A 20,690-nucleotide genomic window follows, 5' to 3' on the forward strand; every position below is an offset into this window, starting at 1 on the left:
TCAGAACGCATTTCTTTGCGCAATAACGAACCTTCATTTGGACAGTGACTGTCATGTAACGTCAACTTGGCTGGTGTCAAAACTGATGTATACAGCACCGTCTTCCCTCTCGTCCCCTGCTGCCTGTCGGTCAGCATGTGTTTGCGCCCACGTCATCCACATCACGTGCAACTGCAGAAATGTCACACATGGTGACTGATCCCAACCTTGAAAGGCGTACACCTGTCCTAACCTTTAAACTTTGTCCTTGTTGGCGTATACATATATGATTATGAAGCATGAATGTTAGCGGCGTCACTATATATACTTTACGGAGTCTGAGCCTCCTCCCCTTCTCCATGCCGACTTATCCCCCTCAATGCTCCTCTGGCTCCCCTCAATGCATATGAGCAAAAAGGGAATATAGGACATGCTTCCCTCAGCGGGAACAAGCGTATCTGCAGCAGTGTACGGTGTCGCCCCGTCCTGCTGGGACCACCCCTTGCCCCCATCGATCCCGCGAAGCCACCCCGGGACCGCCAATAAGGGTATCAGAGCGATAGCGGTGTAGCGCTCTGAGGTGTGTTGACAAAATATTCGTTACCGTCCTCAAATAGGCTTTTTCTGTGCAGTTATGATTTGACGAATGTGAGATTCCTGATCCATACAAATGTTTTTTATAACGCTTTGCCATGGAATGGTCATCCGCAGTCTCGATTGTGCCAGAAATGCGCTTTTCACTGTTAAGTAAAACGTGGGAAACTTCGCAGCATATATTTTCACAATACGCCTCCTGGCCCATCCATGTACGTTTCCTCTCATAAATGAGGGTATACTATAAGACCATATACGACCATATGCTATACGGGGCGGCAATCGCCCACCACCTGGCCTACGTGCCGAGTAAAGTACTTTAAACGTATGATTAAAAGGAATGCACGAATCACCAGCATTGAATGTTGCAGTGCACACCACGATTTATTACCAGACAATATCGAACGTATTTACTTGATGCCACACTGCCCTATTTGCACACGCCACATAGGCGCAGAGTACAATTTCAGTATAGGCCACTGACAGATGCCTGGACGGACGTGCATTTGGGATCAGGCGATGCACCAGAAGTGCTTGGCTCCACTCATCCTATGTGATATGGAACCAATTCACAGGTGACCTGTTTACGTCCAACAACACTATACGAATGTAATAGAACGATTAGTCGGACAGCCGGTCAGACGTGATCGCAAGCCGCTGAACCCGTAGCTTGTTGCGGTTGTCAGGAACAGGTCACTGGCTTCGTTATATCCGCGCCCGGAATATCAGGATCTTTAATGACAATGAATGAGTGAACAGGGCTGTCTTCTGTCGGGAACTGAACTGGTTCAATGGAGGAGCGTTGGATGGATCTTTAAAGCGAAAAGGAAAGGAACATAATATGATTCAAGAGCGTGTTTTATGTTTTAAAAAAAATCCTGTGGAAGGAAGTGCAAAACATAGCATCAACACATTTGTGTTACAAAGCTTTTGGTGCTCATCTCACTATTACGAGATACATTTTCTTTTATGTCTTATGTTTTAGTGCAATGACCGAAGATGTGAGACAACAACAACATTTTTGTCATGCTTGTAAGGTTGATGCCATGTCAAATTAATATGTATGTCCTTGTAAGCCAGGGCATTCTCACTGACTCATAAGCTCCAGCTACTGTGAATTTAACTTTTCACTCCTTTGCGGCCTTTTTGTGGTTAAATTTTTCGCTCCCCACTCAAGCTCAATAGCGATTCAGCTGACTGCACCTGGCCGCGCTCACTCGTGTATCCCGCGAAGTCTGCGGCGCCGTTTGCACCCTGACCTCCCAGTCTCCCCCGCCGTTTTCACCCTGACCTCCCACAGTCTGCGCCGCCGTTGGCATCCGACCTCCCAGTCTCCGCCGCCGTTGGCACCCTGACCTCCCAGTCTCCGCCGCCGTTGGCACCCTGACCTCCCACAGTCTCAGCGCCACTCGCGCCGCAGCTACCAATGTGCTTCATTCGTGACCAAGCTGCCGATTAGTGTTGCCTGGCCAAGCTGCCGATTAGTCTGGCCTGGCGTGCGGACCGGGGAAGTTCGAGCTCCCGTACGCAGGCCGACTCCGTCAGGCGTGGATCATTGGCTGAGAAGAGGTGCCGTCGCGGGCAGCTGCGCTCTCCCAGAGCAACACTGTGCCGCACGGTCAGATCGCTGGCGCAGCCAGGACGGCAGGCGAGCGGGCCGGCACGGTCAAGTGAACGGGCTCCAGTCGCGAGCCACGGTGAGTCTCGGCGGACGACGCTGGCCGCTCAAGCCGTGGTAACGCCCGCTCCGCCGGGCATGCTCTCTGCGGGAGCACCAACTGCTGGAGCGGCAGCAGTTCCACCACATGTCTCCCGGAGACAGACTCAAGCTAATATGAGACCGCAGGTGTGCTGGAGGTGCTTTAGTGGGGGGCACTGGGTACACCTGTTGTGGCACGCAACATTTCATTTTACGGGAATGACGGCTGCTGCAGAAGGTACCACCGTGCGCTTCACGCTGGCACCGGCATCTCGCGCGGCAGAGAAGGCTTCCGGAGCTGGGGATCCTGGAACGTCATAACAATTAATCCAAAATCGCTGATCACTCGCATATTAAGAATTGGTCCTCGGTTCTCGCATGTCTGAAAGTGGTACATCGTATAATCAGAGAAGCCTTTTTTCAAGACAGGTGGGACCTTTCGGATCTGAGATAAGGTATTCCCGGGCTTAAGAGATGAGTCGATCGAATTTTTTCCTTCCTGAAATGCTCACTTTCTTGGTCTAGGATGAGCCCTGAACTGAACGGATAAGATCCCTCTCTCGGTTTGGATGGAGCTTTTCCAGACAAAACGGGCCACTTTCAGAGCCTGTGACGAACTTTTTACGCACCTAGATGGGGTCTTTTCAGGCCGGTGATGTACTCTTTCCAACCTTGAGGGTGGCCCTCTCTGAGTTTTGCGATCAGCCTTTCCTGATCCGAGACGGTCCCTTCCGAGTCTGCGATGATGCTCCCTTCCGAGTCTGCGATGCTCCCTTCCGAGTCTGCGATGGGGATGTCTCAAAACAGAAGTGGACCCCCTTTTGCCGGAAACTGACAGGCGTTTTATTGTCTTGAAATGGACCCTTTTCAATCTAAGATGCGCCTTCTCCGGATTCTAGACGTTTCTTTTCTGAGCCTAAGATGCACGCTTTCCAGAACCGGGCGGGCCCTCTGCGCGGACTTTGGTAACACAATGAGCGAGTTACTTCCAAACATCTGAGGGTCCCTTCTAGACTCTCTGAAATCATGGAGCAGCAAAAAGGGATTCTTGCCACATCAAAGCATGAGGAGGGAATAGGTTACTTGCTACCCCCCCCCCCCGACCCTCACCCCCACCCCCAACCCCACCCTCCAGCTGGTGTCCCACCTCACCACACGTTACTGCTGAGCTGCAGCTGATGTCCCGCCTCACCACACGCTACTGCTAAGCTGCAGCGGGTGTCTTGCCTCACCACACGCTACTGCTAAGCTGCAGCTGATGTCCCGCCTCACCACACGCTACTGCCAAGCTGCAGCGGGTGTCTTGCCTCACCACACGCTACTGCTAAGCTGCAGCTGATGTCCCGCCTCACCACACGCTACTGCTAAGCTGCAGCTGATGTCCCGCCTCGCCACACGCTACTGCTAAGCTGCAGCGGGTGTCTTGCCTCACCACACGCTACTGCTAAGCTGCAGCTGATGTCCCGCCTCACCACATGCTACTGCTAAGCTGCAGCTGATGTCCCGCCTCACCACACGCTACTGTTAAGCTGCAGCGGGTGTCTTGCCTCACCATACGCTACTGTTAAGCTGCAGCGGGTGTCTTGCCTCACCACACGCCACTGTTAAGCTGCAGCGGGTGTCTTGCCTCACCACACGCTACTGTTAAGCTGCAGCGGGTGTCTTGCCTCACCACACGCTACTGTTAAGCTGCAGCGGGTGCCTTGCCTCACCACACGCTACTGCTAAGCTGCAGCTGATGTCCCGCCTCACTACACGTTACTGTTAAGCTGCAGCGGGTGTCTTGCCTCACCACACGCTACTGTTAAGCTGCAGCGGGTGTCTTGCCTCACCACACGCTACTGCTAAGCTGCAGCGGGTGTCTTGCCTCACCACACGCTACTGCTAAGCTGCAGCTGATGTCCCGCCTCACCATACGCTACTGTTAAGCTGCAGCGGGTGTCTTGCCTCACCACACGCCACTGTTAAGCTGCAGCGGGTGTCTTGCCTCACCACACGCTACTGTTAAGCTGCAGCGGGTGTCTTGCCTCACCACACGCTACTGTTAAGCTGCAGCGGGTGCCTTGCCTCATCACACGTCACTGCCGCGCAGATGACGGAGTCGCGTCAATCTCTGGCCGTGTCTGAGCCAGCTTCAGAGACAGCAGGCGGGAACCTACTCCACGGAAGCAAAGCTCGACGGCGGCGAAGGCTCTTACGAAACCTGACGTTTCTGGTAAGGAATAAGTTTCAGGCGTGTTGAGTGGTTCGCTTTTGTTATTCCAACCGTGCGCTCTTCTCTAAAAACATAGCATTTCTAAACATTTGGTGGCGAGTGGTGCTTGATGTACCACATATCTGGGTAATACAGCTGCAATTAAACCTGCCTAATCCCTCTTCAAAGTAAGGGTAAACAAAATCCATCACCTCCCAAAGTCTATAATTAGAATCCCTGTTTTGAGAGGTAACTTTTGTATTACATATTGGCACACAAAAACGGCCACTTCTGCGCCACACCTAGTGCAGCAGAACCAGCAAACCCATACAAGCTGGTATGTGGAGGAGGACTGCGACAGTGAGGTTACTCATGCTCAGTAAAGTCACCTTCTTGAAGAACGCTGTGAAGATCTGGAATGCATAGGCGTGTGCTCATTGATAGCAGCATGTGGGCAACCAGTTCATTGTGGTATCCACGCCAGGGATATTAAAGCAAACTCGCCTTACTCTCCATGCTAAAATGCATTTACCGACAATCCTTGGTGTCCGAACAGATTGGAAGACGCTGTTAACGATCCACTTGCGTAGACGCGGTTAATGCTGTAAGCGTGAAGCGCCAGTTTATGGTGATCAGTACACCATTGCTCACATCCAGTTGGCTAGACATCCCGTCAAACAGATCCCTGACTGTACTCGGACATTGCTTGCTCTCGTCAGCCCCTGTTACCGGTGTCTGTTCTCCCGCAGTCGATAATGCTTGGCCTGCGTCAGGAGCGACGCTGTTAATGGCAGTTGCGTGATGTGGAGGAATGAGTTGATTATAAGTAACACTTTGCATGGAATATCGTTGCTCTCATAGGCCACATGTTAAAGTATTAAACAAGGGGCACAAGCCCATTCAAGTTATGCATGGTTCCGTCTTTGGTTTGCCTAAATTCCTCCCAATTCTGAGATGCGAGCTGCCTTCGCCTTCAATCCCTGGTGTCCGCAGTTGTTGCCTGTCCCGCCAGACTCTCCGCGCCGGCATCAGTCGCGCCGGTCCTATGACGTCCGTTACCCTGCTTCCCTCCTCCCCTGACGCCGTTCCACCTGCCTTTCCTCATCCGCCGAGGCTTCTGTCGTCCCCTCGAGGTCGAGGTTCCCTGTGGAGGCCTCGCCAGTCGCTGATACTCCGCTGACTGCCGCTCCCCGCAGCTGCTGGGGCTGCTGGTGCTGGTGCGCTGGCAGTCGTGATCCATCTGGGGTGGTGTGCGGCGCAGCAAGGCACCGGAGCCGGCCGTGCGCCGGCCGCTGCTGCGCTGGCGGCGGACCGGCGCCTGCCCGCCCACCCCGGACCGGTGCCCGGCCGGGCCACGCCCACTGCTCGTCGTCTCGCTTGGACGGATTCCGGTACGACTACCTGCACTTCGGCGTGTCGCCCATGCTGCAGGACATGCTGGACTGCGGTGTGACGGCGCCCTACGTCCGCACCTCATTTCCCAGCAAGACGTTCCCCAACCACTACAGCATCGCCACGGTGAGAGGATCGGGGAGGGACGATCCGGGCGCTAGGCTCCTACCATGGCCTGTTCAAAGTTGACCCGACCGCTTGTAGTCCCCTGGGGATCCCCTGGGGGTCCCCTGAGGGTCCTTTGAGGCCCAGTGGGCCCGACTCCTGGTCGTGCGTTCAGAGCTGAATCAAGTGACTGGACGTTCCGGGACACCCTAACGGCTTGGTGGACGCTGCGCTCCTCCCGTATCCAACTCAGTGCTGTACCTCGCCAGATGGGGTGTGGATGTTGAATACATCGGTGAATGGCGTTCATTGGTGTGCTCTGACTTGCGTAATGCCGTGCTCAGATGTGCGCGTGAAGGTAGGTGTGCGTGTGGATGTAGGTGCACGCGTGCGAACGCGACTGCACATAAAACCCCCACTGCTGCGAATAAAGAGTAGACTACGGCCACAATGGACCAACGGTTGCACATCAGACGGATTGCTGCCCGCTGTTACCGCTGGTTTTCAGCCTCCCTCATGTTTGCGACGCTGAAGGAGTCGAACAGTTCGCGGGAGGCCCCGCCTCAGTCGCACGCTCCCACACCATGTAAGGCGGCGCCGTGCTACCTCCGCAGGGCATGTATCCGGAGTCGAACGGCATCGTCGGCAACAGGATGTACGACACGGCGCTGCCTGGCCGCCGCTTCAAGCTGGGCAAGCAAGAGAGCCTGCGGCCCGTCTGGTGGCGTGCCGAGCCGGTGTGGGAGACCGTGCGGAAGATGGTATGTTCATCGCACCACACTTCCGCAGACTTGGCGGAGCACAGCAGCCTGCTGCCATTGTTCGCTGTTACGAAATGCTCCATTTTTATAACATTTTTCAACACATTTTCATGAAGCGTAATCACTTCTCGTTGTCTCCAGTTTACTCTCAGCTGCACACAACTTTGTGAACATAAAATCTGATTTACTTTTGCGCTCGGTGCAATTTCACACTGCTGTACAATAAATAATTGAGATATCGTGTTTAATGTGTAATATCTATTCGTACCATGCGTTCTACGCGCTGAAAGGGATGCACATGCATTTATATTCTTGCATGATGCATGCATTTATAAAATGCTGGGCCAGCCGGTCTCAACGTTTATCTCGCAGTCCAAGTCGATGAGTCCTGGTGATGATGACTGACATTTCATGGTCCGATAACGAGTGCAGCCGCTCCAACAGTCACGTCCTGTACATGGGAGGGGGAGTATCCGGACCAGACGCGCCATTCAGCGCCGAGCCACGCTTCCGTGCATGCATTCAGGCTGGGTTCGGCTCGGCTTCAACGCTTGGCACGGCGCCAGCAGCCCGGTCACGTGACCAGGAACGTAGTCTCTCGTCTGGTCACGTGACCTGGGGACACACGTGGCAGCGCAATGCGGCGGTCGTCGCGCGCAGCTATCATGCGGCGGTCGACGCACGCAGCTATCGTGCGGCGGTCGACGCACGCAGCTATTATGCCTGGTAAAAAGGGCGTCAAGGATGACCTTCGGCATGATTCGCCGTGGACACATTCCTGTTAGGGGTTGGATGGCTGACATACAATGAGGCGGCGGAGGTGCGTGGAAAGAGTGGAATAAATCGAGTTGAGACCAAGCCGCAGCGCCCAAGATGACGCTAACGTTCAGCATGCAATTAATCCAACCGTCGAGCGGCCTCCGTGCCTCTGTGCCGGTCCCAGAACATGAGCTGATTTCCTGGCGTCGTTTCAGGGCGGTTGTGTCGGCGGTCTTCTTCTGGCCGGGCTCTGAGGTGCCCGGTCGTCTGCCGACGCATTACAAGCGGTACGACAGCAAGGTGCCGTACGAGCAGCGCGTGACCCAGATCATCGACTGGCTGCTGCTGCCGGAGCCGAAGCGACCCCGCTACCTGTCGCTCTACTTCGAGGAGCCGGACAAGAGCGGTCATAGCTATGGCCCGAACTCGGAGCAGGTCAGAGAGGGGGAGGGGGGGGGGGGGTGCGAGGGACGAGATATATGGCAAAGGGACTGACAGACCCTCGCCGACCCGGTGGCACGTACTGCCCCAGCGGCCGGGTGGGGCCGGATGTCAGTCGTCTGACGCAGCGTCCATTGGCGGTGTCGGGCTGCATCTGTCAGCGGGCGGACTCATCTGAGCCAGACGCTCCAACGATGGAAAACTGCAAACTTGGCGGCACCACGGCCAGCGAACTGCAGAGTCGTCAGCGTCAGTGATTTTATTTACCTCCTCGCAGTCAACTGGATGCCTTCAGCCATTGGGGTCGTTTCGTATGCAGGTTTGTTGAAGCGTGAAATGTGCTAGATCTGAAAGTGGGTGTGTGAACTTTCTGGAGCAGAGAAAGTTCTCCATGTAGTGCTGTTCAAGACTATGCCGGCTATGCTCAGCTGACGAGCCAACCTGCTGACGTACGCCCGCGGTCACGAGGCGGCCATATTTAATTACAAACGAGTGGACTTTGACGGTCTGTGACAGAGCCTTTCCTTGGTGCCGTGAAGACTGCTGGATGACACAATCGTTGACAGGGTGGCGGACATATTTGACTCATTGCTTGACTCGGCAATTGCCGGCCGTGTTCTCGCTGTGGTCCTCCGGCGTAGAATTACCCCTTAGTTTGACGCGACGATGCGGGCTGCTCTCCGGCTGGAGTTGGCTGCATTCCCTTAGTTCTGGCGAGATCCTGTACCAGTGAACGAAACGTAATATATGCAGTAGATGTGCATACTGCTGAATCTGCGTCAGATGTTAAAGACCGAAAAAGTTGCGAAGAGTCCCGGCTATTTTGGCTCAAGACCAAACCAGTTATGGTCGTTCTAAAATGTGTAACCAAACATCGCTCATATCACCTGTCTTAAACGATTGGGATCGCATCCTTATGTCCAATGCCTTAGATCGTGCCATTGCACTTAGCACGCGCTCGGGCGGGGGTCAAATTACCCCCCGAGGGGTTTTCCGGAATGGTATACGAACGACGCGGCGTAGCCGCGCCAAATTTTGCACAGATGTAGACAATTGAATAGCGGATCTTGTGGCATCACAGATTGAATGTACCTTGTAAGGTCGCTGACCTACGGCAGATCAAAGTCAGGCTATGGATTCAGCGAAGTCAATTTCGAGTGAATTTTTCAATCTGATGGAACAACGGAGTGTTGGACGAAGCCATACATCTCTGAGATACTTTCGTAGGCAAGACAGCAATTGAATGACCGAATTCCATTGATCTAGGGTCAGATAAGGTCGAACCAAGATCAGGACCAACCTGTTTTATTACTCTAGGGCTTGCTGGTGGGGTTGATTCTGATGCTCATTTCGAATGTACTGATGACAGGAACGGCATTAGAAATCTTCCATGTGCTTTTTATAGGTCAGAATAGGTCACTGACCTAAATAACCCAGATCAACATTTCATTTTAGAAACATATTGCCTTGTTTGATATTTGTCGCTTTTTCAAGTGAAAAACCCAAAGCAGTCTTCTATGATTTTGATCATCATGACCTTAGAAAGGCTGAACAAGGTCACTGACCTTGAATGGGCATGTGACGTTTTGCTTAGAACAGGTATCTAGATTCCCGAGACGCTTTGGAGACCAACTTGTGGTTTGATCTTTTTTGACCTTATTTGACCCGAAGGTCATAACCTACGAGGCACAAACTTTGACCTAAGTGAGTTCTAGCACAGGCCAAAACACCCCATGAATTTGGTATCGCTAGCCCTCTTAGTTTCTGAGATATTAGGGGGTCAATTTGACCCCCACCCGAGCGAACGGTATCCAACCGGCCACCTGGGCGCATGTTAAAGATGGTTTGCTAGGAAGTTCATCGACCCCGTGCAAAGCTATGACGACGCGTCTTGATACACTCTTGAGCCACCGTGCCGATTCCGTACGTACGGGGCCACCGTCCAAGCAAATCTGGTTTCGATCAGTCCTCATTAAGGCCTTTGGAATGTACACATCACTAACTCCGGAGTTACTAGATGTGTGCGGTCATCATGTGACCCACTCACCAAGATTGTTAACGTTTGATCTCGGTATTTACTGGTGTTTCCCTGGAGCAGTGGAAGAGGACGAATACCATTCCGACCTTTAGAATGTGACACAAATTCTTACAATTACCACCCATTTACCCGTTTCGTCTATTCGGTGACAGCGGCTGCTTTTTGAGCGTTAATCATGTGCTCATTACTCACAACTTGAAACGTTTCTGTCCTCGGCCGGAAATTCCGCTGAGCTGGCTTATCTCATTTCTGTGCGATGGTTGGCTAGAAGAATCAATGCATATTAGGTGTAATACTTGACACAAAGTTTGCTCCTGCCTTTCATGTCTTAAGCATAGGCATCCGAGCTCACCAGCACCAGCACCTGGTCGTGTTCGGTCGTTTTAGGCCATCTCAGGCAGACCAGCTGCGAAGCATTTTTGGCTGCGTATTACGCCAACGTACGGCCAGTGTTACACTCGGTAGCTTAAACCGGGGAGGGGGGGAGAGAGGGGGGGGGGGGGGGGTAGTTTCGCAGACTGCTGGTCCGTTTAGTTTAGCGCGCAAGTTTCTTGTTTTGGCCAGTAACTCACAGATTCTCTGGTTTTGCCCCCTTGTCCGTTGTACGTTCACCTGCGGTACTTAAAAATTTAACCTTTCAATCCCAGCAGAGTGCATCACGATTTTATATTTCTGGGAAATGTAGCTGGAGGAAAATTGAAAGCAGAAGTTCTGCTCAGAAACCCCTCTTTTTGCGCTCCGTCGGCCGACTTTTACACATACGCTGTTCACCGTACCAGTGGTCTGCGTAAAGAAAGCGAACGACGGTCGTTTGGACATGAACAGTAAGAACATGTCATCCTTGCAAACAAAGTATGTTATCAATGCTTTCTTGTCTTATGCAGTGATTGTCAGTGGAGTAGGCAGTATAATGTTACTCTTTGGCGATGAGTTGTATAAATTAATGGGCAAAGGGCCAGGCCATAGCGCTGCAGATCCCGTGCCCCGCCGCTGCCACGCGCTGGTGGCGACCATGACTGATGCAGGCTGTGGAGGCAACCACCCGTCACGGGCGAAAAAGCGATGGCGGCCATCTTGAATTCAGCGGTGTCCAATTTCTTTTCCTGATCTCATGCACGTCATCGACAACGCTCGACACGTCAACGAGGTGGCATAAGTGGTTGGTTGTTATGTTTTGGGTACATGTGTGTGTGCATTCACATTTTGATTCAGTGATGTAGGTATTGCAGCGACTACTAAAGTGCGCGCTTTTATTTTGATTGTGCATATTGATTTTTTTCTTCGCGTGCTGTAGGTCTCAGTACGGGAAAGAAACATATGATATATATATATATATATATATATATATATATATGCATATTTTCTCTTGCGTGCTCTTCGTCTCATACGTCATGGGGAGACGAACATGGGGAGAGATGAACATGAACATGGGGAGAGAACGAACGAGTCACACCCTGTTTAATTACCCCGCCTTGAGTCGTGTACGTCTCCCTGTCCCGAGCGGTACGCCGTCTGGAGCCCTCCCCCCCTGTCCCGCGAGGCACATCCATGCTGACCCCAGCCCGCTGGGGCCTGACTGCACCGCAGGTGAAGGCGGCGGTGGACCGCGTAGACGCCCAGCTGGCCAGTCTGTACAGTCAGCTGATGGAGCACGACTTACTGGGCTGTGTGGACGTGACGGTGTCCTCAGACCACGGCATGGCGGCGGTCAGGTCGGTGACAGGTGACTGGGTGACACGGGACCGGCCCTGCAGGCAAGGGCGGGACAGAGGTAGAAGTCAGCTGTAACATAACGGGACCGTTGGGGGGGGGGGGGGGGGCAGTTATGCGTCGGTAGTATTGGTCGTTATGTCTGCCGCTTAACACTTTTGCGTATTTCTGCCACGGTCCTTATATAAATAATCGAACTTGTGTTTTATTGTATGTGTGAATCTCAGTACGATTTGGCTTCTTTCCGCTGGATGCCAGATTAACTCACGATAATTGGCACGGGGTGTTCTGTTCCAGGGAAGACTGCGAATCAGTCATTCTGGATGATTATGTGCCGGGACTTAGTAAGAACTCTACCTACGTTAACGGACCTGTCACCCGTGTCCGACCAGATAACCAGTCGACAGGTGGGCCAGCCAGATGGTCGGTCGTTGGTTAGGCCGGTCTGATTCAGAGCCAGCCCAGTGTTTGTTTGCTGTTGAAAAAGTAATAAAAGCTAGTTCATGCTGCATACCCATGGACTGCTGCAAATTTGTGGTTGCTGCATACGCCCTTTGAGCTGTGACCAATGTCACATGCTGTGGGGCGAGGGGTGAGTACACCATAGCTGTGTCACGAAATATGCCTGAGCTTAATTCCTTGCCAGCTTGGCCCATCTCACAGGAGAGGGGCGGGGGAGGGGAATGGCCAGGTTGCCTCCTGGATCCGCCCCTGTAGCCGTTGCAATGCTGTCATGTTAACTTTAAGCATTCTCGTGCGGTGTTACCGGCAGTTAACGACCTAGTAGAGCAGCTGGATTGCGCGCACCCGGCGCTGCGCGTGCTCCACCGTGACGAGCTTCCGGAGCGCTGGCACTACCAGCAGAGCAGCCGCATCGAGCCCATCATTGCCACCGTCGACCAGGGCTACGGCATGTCGGTGCCCAGCTCCGACTTCTGCATACGTGGGATGCACGGCTACGACAACGACTTGGTGGACATGAGGGTACCTTCGACCGGTGGCAGAAGTGGCATGGTCGTGAACTATGCCGGCGCGGAGTTATTTTGTTCTGCGTAACGGGTTTCGTGGTGCCTGTTGTTTTGTCATATATATCAGGCTTTTGCTGATAATATTGCTTTCACTGATAGGCCTCCGAATGCTACCTCAGTCACGTTTTGTAGACATCTTGCGTCGCTGCCTGGCTTACCAGACAGCCCGGTTGTACTTAAGTCAGCCGTTTGCACATCATTTGTATCGGGGCGTAGGCAAATAATCGTACCATAGAACAATTGGATTCAAACACAATATGACATCATGCCGTAAGCATCATAGCATAAGTGTAATTCTATGCTAATTTTGTGCTTTGATTGTTCTAGAGCTTCTTTGTCGCCCACGGACCGTCCTTCAAGCGCAACTTCACAGCTGATCCTTTCGAAAACATTCAGCTGTACAGCCTGTTTCAAACTCTTCTCGGGCTGCCTGACATTGAGAACAACGCAACCAAACACAGGTGCGCGGCCGCTGACACGGCAATGGTAGCCTTAGTCCAGGCAGTGCGGAGAAAGGTTAGGTCCTTTATACTGGCCAGTGTCTTTTAAGTGCGGAGGTATGTCCGGCGTCTGGAGCAGGACGGGACGGGGGCTGATCCTCAGGTCACCTGTCTCATCGGAACTGGAGCTAGTCATGTGGTCCATGGGTACCGTACTGTTGCGCGGCCGTCACGGCCTTCACGAAAGCACGACATGACGAGCTCTGCGTTCATGTCAACGACAGTGTAGGCTGCAACCTCGCTGTGCTCAGGCTTGATGATGCTGCCTTTCACTATATACATGGTGGGCGTGTTTCCAGTCTGGACCACCTGCTGGTGTCGCCACCCTCTGACCGGACCCCGATTGGACCTGCCTCGGTCGCGGCCTCGCCGCCGCTGGAGCAGACCCTGACCAACCCATGCTGCACCGAGCTGGACAACTGCAGGTGTCAAGTGAGCAAGGCCCACGTGCGGCAGGGAACCCTAACCTTCGCTGGTACAGCAGCCTTCATGCGATGCACTGTACTATGGCCGTGCGCTGAGGGGTCATGTGACTTCTGGGCCAGCACAGCAGTTTTCCGAGACAATTTTGCTCTAAGCCCGTCTGATGCTGTCCTGATGAGATCACGTGCTTGATCGCTGCACGACAGTCAAGAACGGTAGGCAGTAAGTATGCTATGAGTAAATGCGCTCCAAACGCCAAATGGACATAGCCTTTTTCCTGTCTTCTCTCCAGAGGCGTGTATAGAGCTTATTGGCGCCTTAAACATACGTTACCTATCCCATTTACGAAAGGCAAAACTAGTAAGCGGTCACTAGATTGCCGAAAATGTTATGCAAAACGCGAAGGCGCACCAAATCGTGGCGAAATGGTACTAAAGTAACCTGAATTTGGCACAGGTATGATGCTGAGGACAGGCTGTGTAGCTCTAACTGCTCACATTTATTTATTGAATGTTTTTTATATTAACGTATTTTTTCAACTCATCACTTATGGATGCTCTTGTTGGACACCACAGCATGGATCTTAGTTGCTGACCGTCTTGACCGCGGGACCGCCTGTCGTGGTATGTCCCGGGAGCGCGCCACAACGGTAGTTGGGTGTCGGTGTTGGCGCCAACCACCCTAAATCTATTACCCTGTCAACAAACTACGGAGATACCCTCCGTGGGGGGTGGGGGAAGGGAGCGGTGAGTGTGAGCTGCCACCCACCCTGGCGGCTCATACCAGTGCCAATAAATATGGCCTAGCAGAAATACACTTTTTACACTTACGTGTGTGTTACCAGCACGCAAAGGTCGCGACAGGCAGCCAGTCTAACTACTGATTAGAATGGTGTTCTTGACTCGACAGGGGATGACAAAGGTGTGGTGGTTAAGCTGTGTGCCTGGGAAACCAGAGAAACGGAGTTCAGTTCCCCACAGTGCCCGCCCTTCCTTGGCCATGGCAGTTGCCTGCATCGTAAACACCAATGGCTCGAACACGCATAAGGAGGGTAGATGCATGCGTTCCGCAGCATTAATATAATCCTGATCAGAATTGCTCCTTGGGGTAACCAAATTTGAAATGTGTACATGGCTCCTTTATGGCATAGCCACCTTCGTCTCAATGTAAAGCGTCGCTTACACCCATGTGAGCAATGGCCGACGTTGCGAAGAGGTGAGCAAATTGCCAGGTCTGATAACCATAGTCCGGCCAAGCACTATGCCCTTGAGCCGGAGCTACAGCAAAAACGTGGCGTTCTTCCACATTGACAGCAAAACTTTTTCAAGCGACACTTTTACGAAGAGACAAAATATGTTGATTTTTGGGGGTTGTCAATGCTCATTGCAGAAAAATGAGACGAGCATACTAAATACCCAAAATTGCGGTTGATAACCTTGTTCAAAGAGTAGAGCCGTTCATGGAAGCGGCTTGTGCCTCACTATGGTCACTACTAATACCCTCGCTTTTTCCATTTTACCCTTCGCAGGCCTTGGAGGAATGGCTAGCGGGGACCAAGAATGTGAGCGGCACGTTGCCACTGCCGGTATCTGGGCGGGACGTTCTTCTGGATGTAACTGTCGATGGATCCTTCGCAGCTGGTGAGTGCTTCATTTACGGCAGGCGACATTCATATCCAGAACAGTTTCAGACAGTCGTCATTTCTGGGATTGTTCGGGTAAAGACATTGTACACCACCACTGAAGTCCGACTGCCCCGCCCCCAGAGCCGTCGCCGAAGCCGTCGCGGTCGTACCGCTGGCTGCAGTACTACCTGGAGCGGGACAGCAACGGCAGCCTGACAATGCCGCCGCTGCCGGCCGCCGACAGCCAGTGTCTGTTCCAGAGCAGCGGCCGGCCGGGACCCGTGCAAGGCTGCTCAGTTGACTCCGCATACAGAAGCCTGGTCCACACGGGCGGTGAGCGGCGAAATGCGGATCTAAACCCGGCCCCATCATGGCTGACGATCTAACGGGAGGCATCACTCGGCACAGATCCGTCTACAGAAGCCCGGCCCATACGGGCGGTGAGCGGCGAGACGCGGATATAAACCCGGCCCCATCACGGCTGACGCTCTAACGGGGGCCATCACTCGGCACAGATTATGCTCATTATGAGTAACTGCAACCTGCGACGTGCTGTTATCGGTTCCGTAACCTGGTGAGGAATCGGTCTCGCACGTAGTTTGTTTTAAGCGCCGTCTCTCGTCTGCTTCAGGCACCGACTCGTACCTGGGGCGGCTGGCTGCCAGCATGTACCCCATGTACCCAGCGTACCAAGAGCGTGTGCTTCCCGAGCTGCTGCGCCGGCTGGAGACGTACTCGCGGCGGTACGGACTGGTGGCCGTGCTGGCCGGGCCCGTGTACCGCTCGGAGGCTCTCGACAGGTGAGGGTCCGCCCCACTGCGTCGAAGCCCGCTGACCGCGGCTGGAGCGGCCGCTGGGTGGCTGAGCAGCTTACACAGTACACCGATTTTGGGTTCCATGCTGTGTTATCCATCAAACTAGGCAAGCTTTTCCCCTGGCTCCTATTTGGAAATCCTTGCACGTCTGTGGTGAAAGGGCGAAGCTATCCAGGAGCCATGAGAATCGCTGAATGTGATAACATTCAATGAGTACTTACTGGGACTGCCGTTCTGCGGTCAGCAACATCGTGTTCAATTTGATTGTGATAAGAAGTAGGTAATGATCTACCCGATGACCTATCCTGTATCTGTAGGTATCTGCAGTATCCCGTAAATGATAGCCTCCCGCCTAACATCGAGCTATTTGCCCGCATCGTAAACCACCATGTACAGAGGCGTAGGGACGGGGAAAGGTAAGCGTGAGGGCCAGAGCACCCCACTTCCCGGCTATTGACAATACGGCGACGTATTGAAAGGGGCGGTTCAAGATTGGTATTCGGACCTCCGTGGTCTGAGATGTTCCTCCGCCTATGGTGGTGTGTTGTGTGTAAAAAGGCGGTGATGTGTTCCTTTAGTGCACTCTCTTACCACATGCTTAGCGCTTAAAGCAATGAATCCGACGCGTGCAGTCGCAATGGAATGCGAGCGGGCTGGTTCATGAGGCGTTTACGTGACTTTTTGCGTGAAGAACCGCCCGTATGCATCGGAGCCTTCGATGCTGCTCTGGGATTCTTGATGTTTTTGATGTCTCTGATGCTCTTCTTGGACTCTTGATGCATGAATGCTGGAGTCTCAACACTTTATGGGCGCTGTATGAAGTGTTTCGCCGTAGCCGCCACGATACCAGTGTCGGCTTTGTTCAGAACGGTCCTCACACCGTCACTCAGGTCCTCGTCTGTACAACTCCGCACGTGATGCCCACCTGATACGCCCACCATGCTGCAGATTCGGGCAGCCGATTCCATCCCACTTCTTCTACCAGCTGCGGATGTGCGGGGGCCGCGGCTGCCGCCCGGAAGAGATTGTCCACAAGCAGTGGATCCTGCCGCACAAGGAGCGCTTCCGGCCGTGCGAGGTGGGCGCTGGGATGTGATGTCATGTGGCAAACGCCAGCCCGGACTGACCGTCGCCGGTCGGCACTTGGTGAACCGAGAACCCGCCAGGTCATACAGACAGGCTCGGCAGCCCGGACTGACCGCCGCCGGTCGGCAATCGGTGAACCGAGAACCCGCCAGGTCATACAGACAGCCTCGGCTTTGACCACGGCTCCAACATCGGAGGCTACAGGGTCCAGTTAATTTTTTTCTGGTTTGTTGTCTCTAAAGGTGATGCTGCTTTCTTTCTATTATTTGCGTTAGTTTGTTTGATTAATTTGTTGAGTTGCAGAAGTACTGTGCAGGCCGAAACTTGTTGACATTAGTCAACGAAATTTATCACGGGGTTGGTGATGAGAAGGGACATTGATATTTTTGCGTACGGAGGGTAAGCTCATATTTGTGAAGCAAGCCATAGCCAGAAAAGTGAAAGCGATTTCGTTTTGTAGAACAGAGCAATACTGAACAGAAACAAAGCTGCATGCCGTCTCTTGAAACCGGGTTGTCCATTTTGTCGTCACGCTTCAAAAGCTACTCGTTATAAGCCTTCTGATTGTAGTTTGTTTTTACAATTTCTTGCATTACTACCACCGGCTAGGACGGGGTTATCATTGCAACCTGGTGGGAATACCGCCGGCGGCACGCTATGTTTACTTCCCTTTTATTCAGAAATTATCTCATATGTTAAGAAATTATAAACAATAATTATACATAATAACCTTTTAAGAAATTATCGGCTGTGCGATAGGGCATTTTGGGTGTAGTACCGACCTTGGTCGTGGACACCACCAGCTCCGAAAGTTGTCGTGCGCCTCGCTTGTGGGGCGTGTCCGCCACTGGTCGTCGGTCTGCCGGCAGGCGGCGGGCAAGTACGTGAACTTCCACGAGGCGACGCTGCGGGATGTGGAGCGCGTCTCTGGCCTGACGCTGTTCGCCGGTCAGCTGGCGTCGCAGCCGGACTCGGCCCACGGCAGCCACGCCCGCTTTATCACCCAGCTGCCCGAGCTACGGCCGCCGCTGACCTGGTCAAATTGAGCCGCGGCAGCCGCTGACCTGGTGCGACTGAGGCGCGGCCGCCGCTGACCTGGTCAAATTCAGCCGCGGCAGCCGCTGACCTGGTGCGGACTAAGCCGCGACCGCCGCTGACCTGGTGCGACTGATCCCCGACTGCGCTGACCTGGTGCGACTGAGCCGCGACCGCCGCTGACCTGGTCCGACTGATCCCCGACGGCCGCTGACCTGGGCCGGCCCGAGCTGCAGCGCCACTGACTGCGGCCCCACTGAGCCGTGACGGCCAGCGAGTGTACCCGCCGCCCGGCCACCAGTGCAGGGAGAGACAAACGCAAACGAAAGTGACGTTCGCTGGATGGATGGAGCTTTGCATCTCTGTGGGATCTCCCCCCTTCTCACGATGTGTTTACCGTCTATCCACTAATATGGGTCGATAAACACACGCACGCAGCACGCACGCACGCACGCCCGCACGCACGCCCGCACGCACATTCATAATGTGTGGGTGCGTGTGTGTGTGTTTGTTTTGTTCAAAAATTACCTTTTCCATGATCTTCATCCACACCAAGTAAGAAGAGCGAAAAAGTTCCAAATAGTCATCCCTGCTACCGCCTTGCTCAAACTCCAAATTTACCTCCAATCCATCCAACGAACTGACCATACGATTACCGTTGGCCGGAACTTCGATCATTGTGGTGATTGCAGCTCATCCATTAGGTGATATGCCTCCATGCTATAGAGCGAACATGCGAGTTCCTGATGTTTTTTTCACGAACTCTATTTCGATACACTTGAGGAGCAGATGTCATGCAATTCGCCTGTTTCGAGAGGTGCCCGGGAAGTAAAGAAGCTCGCGCTGTGAAAGTGGGGATTTTCTTGTGCGAAAGGGTCGCCAGCTTTCCAATTTACACCTGGTGCTGGAGTTAAGTTTGCAGCTCTTAGAGACATATGGGCACAAGCGTAGGTACAGCAGAATATTTTAGAGAAAAGTAACGCCGCAAACATATAAAAAGTAGCCAACATTCATAACTTCTAGCGCAATTTTTATACCTCCATAATGCAATTACCGGTGTTGTACATGCAAAGTGCAGCTGTATTGTTTCCAGCTGCAATTTTCCGAACCAAAAGTTGCGTGAACACCGGTTTTTATGCATGAGTCGACTTCGCGTGATTAGTCCCGTCCGATGGTAAACGGTATTTTCCCAATATGCTGTGATTTTATGTGATTCGATGTTTATGTTGTGCAGCTAAGCTGATGTCCATCCTTTGTTATGATACACTAAATGATAAACTAAATTTTATTACCGCATAACATTGCGTAGTGGAAAACACGTGAAGCCAAGGAGTAATATTTGGCATAGGGTAAATCCGCAAACTGTGCCCGATCGTGCTAATTCACTACAATATGGCATAACGCCGCTTTTACTCATGACCACCACACGACGCCACTGTGGCCGCTAGGCATATGGCCGCGGCTGACATCCAACGGAGTGAAATTACCGGTTAAAAGTACTGTGATATCCTTGGTGGTTAGTCCAAGTTACGTCCAAAGGTCTAGATCTTCGGAATGACACTGCTCCACCCTCTCATATGTGTCTTGCGTCCCCATATGTGAACCCAAAGTCTCCCAACAAGCCGTCAAAGGCATGAAAAACTGAAACAACCACCAGAGTATTCTGGAAAATGTGGTCTCCGTCCCTGTGACCCCCAATAAATTCAATGAAGCCCTGTCCCGACGTAAGTGATGTGTTACGCGTGCCAGAATGTCGTATGTTGGTGTTCGATCGCATTAAATTGTGAGAACAGTGCGCTCTTTGTGAAATAGAAAATCACGTATGGAACACAGTTGGACAAAATAATTTGTGCGGGAATAACACCAAATGAATAAGGCATCCTCAATATATTTTATCTCTGCTCGTTGAAGGAACATTGCGTGTCAGCTGCACAGGGTGCACCAGGTTTTTTGTCATGCCGCCAAGAAGACTAAGTTGGAAATGGCGTGGAAAGGTCCTGCAGAAGATGTTGGGTGTTCATTACGCCTCAATAAGCACACCCGCTTCCGGAGCCACATATCAGCCGGCTTCTGGAATCTGGCTGCCTTGCACCGTTGCAGGCAGTGAAGTAGTCAGGGGGCGATGAGGCAAAACCTTGGAGACCCGGTGTTCTGGTCAACAGTCCCTTACTTTAGAAAGCCTCGAAATAAAACGACGAAAAGAAGTAGAGGCATTCGGTTCAGAAGAGTCGTTTTAATTGTTCTGATTTGGGAGGATGGGGGTGATGGGTGTGCACTCATCACCCTTCGACACGGCGCTGGCTCCGCCGCGGCCAGCAGCCGCCGTAGTCGGGCCGGCGGTCGTGCCGACGGTCTGCTGACGTCATCAGCAGCCAGCGAACTGCCCGGCTTATCGCCCGACTTCCCGCAACCAGACGCGTTGGACCGCGACGTCCCGGACGGCGCCGCAGTCCGCCGACTCCCGCCGACGCGGGCGTCCGAGTAGCCGGAGACGCCCACTGCAGCGA

The 20,690-nt window shown here is 53.0% G+C and overlaps 1 protein-coding gene across 1 annotated transcript; it reads left to right on the top strand.

Moving 5' to 3' along the window:
• Window positions 1-5,843: 5,843 nt before the first annotated feature.
• Window positions 5,844-19,311, top strand: LOC119097775 (ectonucleotide pyrophosphatase/phosphodiesterase family member 5; the record flags this gene model as incomplete). The annotated part of the gene is made up of 13 exons (XM_037220748.1): window positions 5,844-5,984; window positions 6,578-6,837; window positions 7,699-7,918; window positions 11,550-11,674; window positions 11,970-12,079; window positions 12,445-12,656; window positions 13,028-13,161; window positions 13,500-13,632; window positions 15,152-15,263; window positions 15,389-15,580; window positions 15,879-16,047; window positions 17,011-17,140; window positions 18,018-19,311. Coding segments are annotated over 13 exons (2,115 nt in total), but the record flags the coding sequence as incomplete, so codon positions are not given.
• Window positions 19,312-20,690: the final 1,379 nt, after the last annotated feature.

The sequence above is a fragment of the Pollicipes pollicipes genome, unplaced genomic scaffold (genome assembly GCF_011947565.3).
Source record: "Pollicipes pollicipes isolate AB1234 unplaced genomic scaffold, Ppol_2.1 Scaffold_435;HRSCAF=487_pilon_pilon_pilon, whole genome shotgun sequence".
Taxonomy (NCBI): Eukaryota; Metazoa; Arthropoda; class Thecostraca; order Pollicipedomorpha; family Pollicipedidae; genus Pollicipes; species Pollicipes pollicipes.